Below are 5,601 nucleotides of genomic sequence, written 5' to 3' on the forward strand. Positions count from 1 at the left end.
TCCAATCTTCCAACGTTTAACCAAAAAACAATCCCTAATTCTTTTTAGGGTACGCATGCATGACTTTTTTTTTGTTTCTCAAGGTATCCCCACATTCTTTCACTCTATCCTACTTTTTTTTTTATTTTTCAAGGTACTCCACAGCCAGCAGTCATGGTAGAGAACTGGCCACAGAGTTTGCTCCACTCAAGAAGCTCTTCGAATTCTTGTTTAAGGGACATGACGCTGAACCGCCATACTAACTCTAGTGGTTAAAACTTAGCTGTGGGGATTCAAACTCGGGTAGCAAGGATGATTTTGAACCTACTCAGCCACTGCTCTATCCTACTTACATATAAATTATTTCCTTTAAGAAACATTATTTATATTATTTTTAAAATGAGGACAAGCTTAGCTTCGGTTTTAGTTTTCCCGGTAATATTATAGTATACAATTTATATATATGTTTGTACTATTCATATTTTTCGTGTTTGAAACATTCAGGGAAAGGAAGCAGTATTTCATTTTGAATATTTATATATATTTCTTGTAAAGAACTAGTCCTTATTTTATTACTTAATTATTCAATGAAAGAAACACATAAATTTCCTTTGTTACACCATTGAGGCCGTTCATTTTGTACTATTGCGTCTTCATATATATCAATATTCCAACAATAAAAAAAATTTGGAGCAATAAATATGCACTTTATTAAAAAGTGTTGAGTTTAATTTTTATCATTTATTTACATCATTAGATTCAATGTCACAATAGGTACATACAAGAATGCTAAAGTACAATTATCACTAATAATTATTTATAAAAACATAATTTAGCGACAATTAATCTATTTACCTTAATAAAATCATTTTTTTTTTTTAAAGAATACTGATTTTTCAAATGCTTTTGTTACTATACATACATATAATTTAATGAATATAGTATTTTATACAAGTATGATAAAAAAGAACTAGAGTACTAGAACTCATAGAAAATAAACAAAATTTGTAGAGCAAGGAAATTGTCAAATTTAGAGTTATGGAGTTTACATCTAACACATCAAGAAGATACATTTTAATTCTTAAAATTAATTACTTACCTTAAAATTATTTTTCAAAACTTTACTCAAAACATGAGATAATTTAATAAAATAATTATATCAATCATTATTTTTGAAAAGGCGCCCAAGTCCGAATTTGACAGGTAAAAATTGTCAAGATCGGTCAGTTGTAATAAACTCAAGAAGGAAGAATCCTTGTACTATCGAAGTACACTGATCAACTTACTGTTAACTTCCAAAATTCATCTATGGCAATTTCCCTTTGCTTTTTTTCCCCTTTCACTTCAAATCCAATACACCATCCAACAATCCCCCTTTACAAACCCATCATCACTTTCCCAACTCCAAAGATTATAAACCCAAATTCCAAGAAAATAAAATGCATTCCTGAAAACCCTCATAATCTTGCTGTAATTCAAGAAAAAACCAAATGGGAAAATTGGTTGTCAATTGCAGCAAGTCTTTATCCTGTTTATGTTACTGTTGGTGGAGTTGTTGCTTGCTTAAAGCCATCAACTTTTTCATGGTTTGTTAAAGCTGGTCCTACTTCTTATAGTTTGGCTCTTTGGTTTATAATGCTCGCTATGGGTCTTACCTTGGAGCTCAATGAGTTAATCAACTTGTTATTACAAAGGCCAAATTCTGTGAGTCTGTCTACACTTTATTTTTGTTTTTTTAACTCTTTTTTCTATTGGTAATTATTTGAGTTGTGCAAATTTGATTTAATCACTTGTTTGATTTTATTATAGAGTGATTTCTTTTTACATTCTTTTGGTTCTTGAATCATGAACTTGGTTATTGAATTTGGGAATTCTTACTATCTTGATTGAACCCTTATTCTGTGATACACTTCTTGAGAGAGTAAACATAACTGATTCTAACTCTCAGAAATATTTTATTTTGGCCATGCCTTAATATGTACTTAATGATGCTAATTTCTGACAGATTGTATTTATTGTCACTCGCAAGGGTGTCCGAGTTGGTTGAACATGTGATCTCCCAAATGGGGTGTCTTGGGTTCGAAACACCCTACATGCTTTCTCGGTCGAGCTCGTCATATGAGCATGCCTAGTGCGGTTTGCCTCTCCCGTGTGGTTTACAGGCTAGCGGCTGTAGGTTCCCTTGTAATAACAAAAAAAAAAGGATTGTTTTTATTCTGTAAAATTCCATAAGAGATGTTACTCGATCTTCCATAGCCAACTTGATTAGCTTCTCTGGAAAATTCAATTAACAGGACGGTCAAATGTGTGTTATTAACTACTAACATGATTACCTTTTCTCCTCATTCCGAACATATGATTTCAAATATGTAGCACTTGCACCTTCAAACATTCAATTTGAGCTTTCAAAAGAAAGAAATATCTATATATCCACGGAAAATAAGCACAGACATATCCACTTGATCCCACATTCGGAATACAAATATAACATTCACACGTTATGATATTGAATTTATGTTTTCAAAGAAAGAAATGTAGACATTTCCACGTCGGGGTCAAACATTTGGTTTAAGGACACAGTTATGTCTTGATTTAATGAAGAGAACAAGTATTTTAACGGTGTTACTTGACCTTTGATCTAACTGTGTATTTGCATATAGGGTAAGCTCTTATAGGCCGAATTGTTTGGTTTTCCTTTATCTCTCTAGATTCTGTTGGGTTGTGCTGCTCAATATACTATTATGCCAGCCTTGGGAGTGATTCTCAGCAAAATCTTGGGTCTGCCTCCTTCCATTTCAGTCGGTCTGATATTGCTTGCCTGTTGCCCCGGAGGTACAGCGTCTAATGTGGTAAGGTGACTCTCTTCTATATTATTCTCCTTGACGCAGCTAGTAAATCAAGTTTAACTTTCAAATTGACATATTAAGACTGTAGATATCCAATCTTTGCATAAACACGAATATTCCAGCAATGCTAGGATCCGTAGTAGATTTGCTTTCTTGTGGTTTCTCCACTAAATTTTAAGTCGAGATTCATTTGGTGTTTTCTAGGATCCATGTTATATTGTTATTTATGATCTTCTTTGTCACAATTCAAATTCATCTGATGCTCTCCAATTGAGTTTGACCTACATGATAAAAGAAGTGTGTTGTTGAGCTCCATGCACTATTTCCTTTGTATTATTTAGGGAACTCAACTCCTAATCATGCAGTATATGAATCTATAATCGTGAGATACGTTTTGATTTAAGCTAAAGATAGATTTCATTTCAATTCGTTATATGTGGTTTAAAGTTTTTACCCCAAGGTATTCCAACGAGGTTTTGATAAATCAGGGAAGATGCCAGTGAGCTTAGACAAACATTTATGGAAAGTTGTCAATAACTGAAAAGCTAAGTTAGTTTAGAATGTATTTCTCCCTTAAAAAAACTTTTTCCTCCTTTTCATTATTGAGGAGTGCAAGTAATTTGGTTGAACCCTACAATTATCATACTTTACAGAAAGGTGTAATTCCCACTTGCAAGGTTTTTAGCATGCACTGAGGGTTGGTTAATTCCGTGTATCCTTCACTTCTGACTTGAAGTCCACTACTGCTGCAATATTTCCTGTCTGCCAGTTTCTTTCTTCTGGTTGGAACAAAAGCTTCTAATTACCCCTCATCTAAGCATCAGAAAAAGTATCTGCTTTTAATTGAATGCACTCTCTTGTACTCAGATATTAGCTTCTTGGTGTGATGAATATGTGTATGTGTGTATATATATATCATATAGCATAAAGCCACTAAGAACTCTTCTTCTTTGCTTTCTATTTGATTTACAGGTAACCTTAATTGCACAAGGAGATGTCCCGTTATCAATAGTGATGACAGCATGCACTACAATTGCTGCAGTGCTTCTCACTCCCACCTTGACAAAGTTTCTGGCAGGAACTTATGTTCCTGTGGATGCTTTCAAGCTTTCTATCAGCACGCTCCAGGTTATGTCATTTCACTATGATGTGTAAATATAATGATATTTTTTACTCATCGTGTTGTCTATATGTTTATATTTTTTACTCATCGTGTTGTCTATATGTTTACTGGTTTTAATAATTTGTTTTTTCTTATATTGCTTCTTTTTTAGGTCGTGGTTGCCCCAATTCTCGTGGGTTCTTATATGCAGCACAAATTTCCGAAAGCCGTGAAAATTTTTACACCTTTTGCTCCCCTTCTCGCAGTCTTAGCTACATCTCTTGTTTCTGCCAGGTTTAGTTGTTGATCCTAAATCATTTTCGACTGATTGTTTACTCAACTGTCCTTTCCTGTTTCATCGCTTTCTCAGTCTTTTTTTTTTCCTTTTCCTGCTCAGTATATTCTCTGAAAATGTTGGTCGTCTGAGATCTTCCGTGGTTGGCATGTCATTCTCTTCTGATTTGCCTCTACTCAGCCGTGCTCAGAATGTGCTAGCTAGTGAATTTGGGTTGGTTGCGGTGTCTGTCGCATCACTTCATTTTGCTGGTTTCTTTGTTGGGTAAGAATATCTTTGCTTCTTTGTTTCAATCTATTGGCCATATTTAGCATCCATTTGATTATGTCATATAATGAGATCTTCATCAGGTATCTTTCTGCTGCTTTGGCCAGTTTTAGCGAACCTCAAAGACGAGCTGTATCCATCGAGGTATATTCTTGATGGGAGTAAGACTCCCACACGTACTACTTTGTTAAATTCTTGTCAAGCATGGAAAATATCACATTGATAACAAGTTCCTATTTTGGTTTTAGTAGCCTGAGACTTATTTAAGCAGTACGCTGTTTCATCACTCCTGAATGACACATATTTCTCATGGATGAAGCCAATATATTCCCGGTTATGATTTACACTTTTGTTCTAATTTCTAAGGTTAAGAACTGCTGTTTGTTGCAAAAAATTTATACTCAACGGAAGGGAGATTGTCTCCCTATGCCATTTCCTTCCGCAAACTCCCACAATTTCAACTAAATTCAGGAAAATGGTTTAGATAATTATCATTTGAAATATACTTCATCTTGAACTAGTTTTTACTTCCAGCCAAATGGAGCCTTAAACAGAAAAGAAGCTTCTCACTCTCTGTCCACTTATTCTTCCCATTGATATAGGCAGCAAATGATGTTCAAGTTTCTGTACTCTCTTGCAGGTGGGCATGCAAAATTCCGCCTTGGGCGTGGTTTTAGCGACCACCCATTTCTCTTCACCAGCAGTTGCATTACCTGCTGCAACTTCAGCGATCATTATGAACGTAATGGGTAGTTGTTTAGGCTTCTTTTGGAGATGTATTAACCCTACTCAACCGAAGAGTAGTCTTGAAGTGACTGATAAATCATGAATATTCATGTTGAACCGTACTGTTCTTTTTCTTCCTGTTGTACACCTATCAATAAATATTTGTTTTCACCATTTTCTGGGTTCAATTTAGAGGCCCTAGCAAGTTTGAAAATCATCAATTGCATGCTGGATAAGTCCAACTGATCTACCTATGGCTTAATTACTAAGGTCTTCTATTATAGAATCTTCATAAAGCGTCAAGGAATTCACATTCGAACTTCCACAATCCACATATTCTCCTTAACTTAGCTTTTTATATTGGCTACTGGATTCCAGTTCTCTCC

General features: G+C 34.7%; 2 protein-coding genes across 2 annotated transcripts in view; both read left to right on the forward strand.

Moving 5' to 3' along the window:
- Nucleotides 1-242, forward strand: part of LOC107839880 (glyoxylase I 4-like) — a 3,919-nt gene extending 3,677 nt beyond the window's left edge. Inside the window, exon 3 of the mRNA XM_047395594.1 lies at nucleotides 134-242. Coding sequence (XP_047251550.1) covers nucleotides 134-242 — 109 coding nt within the window. The remainder of the gene's footprint in view (nucleotides 1-133) is intronic.
- Nucleotides 243-1,016: 774 nt separating this feature from the next.
- Nucleotides 1,017-5,389, forward strand: LOC107839877 (probable sodium/metabolite cotransporter BASS1, chloroplastic). Its single transcript, XM_016683523.2, has 7 exons — nucleotides 1,017-1,683; nucleotides 2,688-2,828; nucleotides 3,798-3,953; nucleotides 4,100-4,221; nucleotides 4,325-4,486; nucleotides 4,573-4,633; nucleotides 5,130-5,389. The coding sequence occupies exons 1-7, from the start codon at nucleotides 1,288-1,290 to the stop codon at nucleotides 5,316-5,318; spliced, it is 1,227 nt and encodes a 408-aa protein (XP_016539009.1). The 5' UTR covers nucleotides 1,017-1,287; the 3' UTR covers nucleotides 5,319-5,389.
- The last annotated feature ends 212 nt before the right edge of the window (nucleotides 5,390-5,601 follow it).

The sequence above is a fragment of the Capsicum annuum genome, chromosome 8, assembly GCF_002878395.1.
Source record: "Capsicum annuum cultivar UCD-10X-F1 chromosome 8, UCD10Xv1.1, whole genome shotgun sequence".
NCBI lineage: Eukaryota > Viridiplantae > Streptophyta > Magnoliopsida > Solanales > Solanaceae > Capsicum > Capsicum annuum.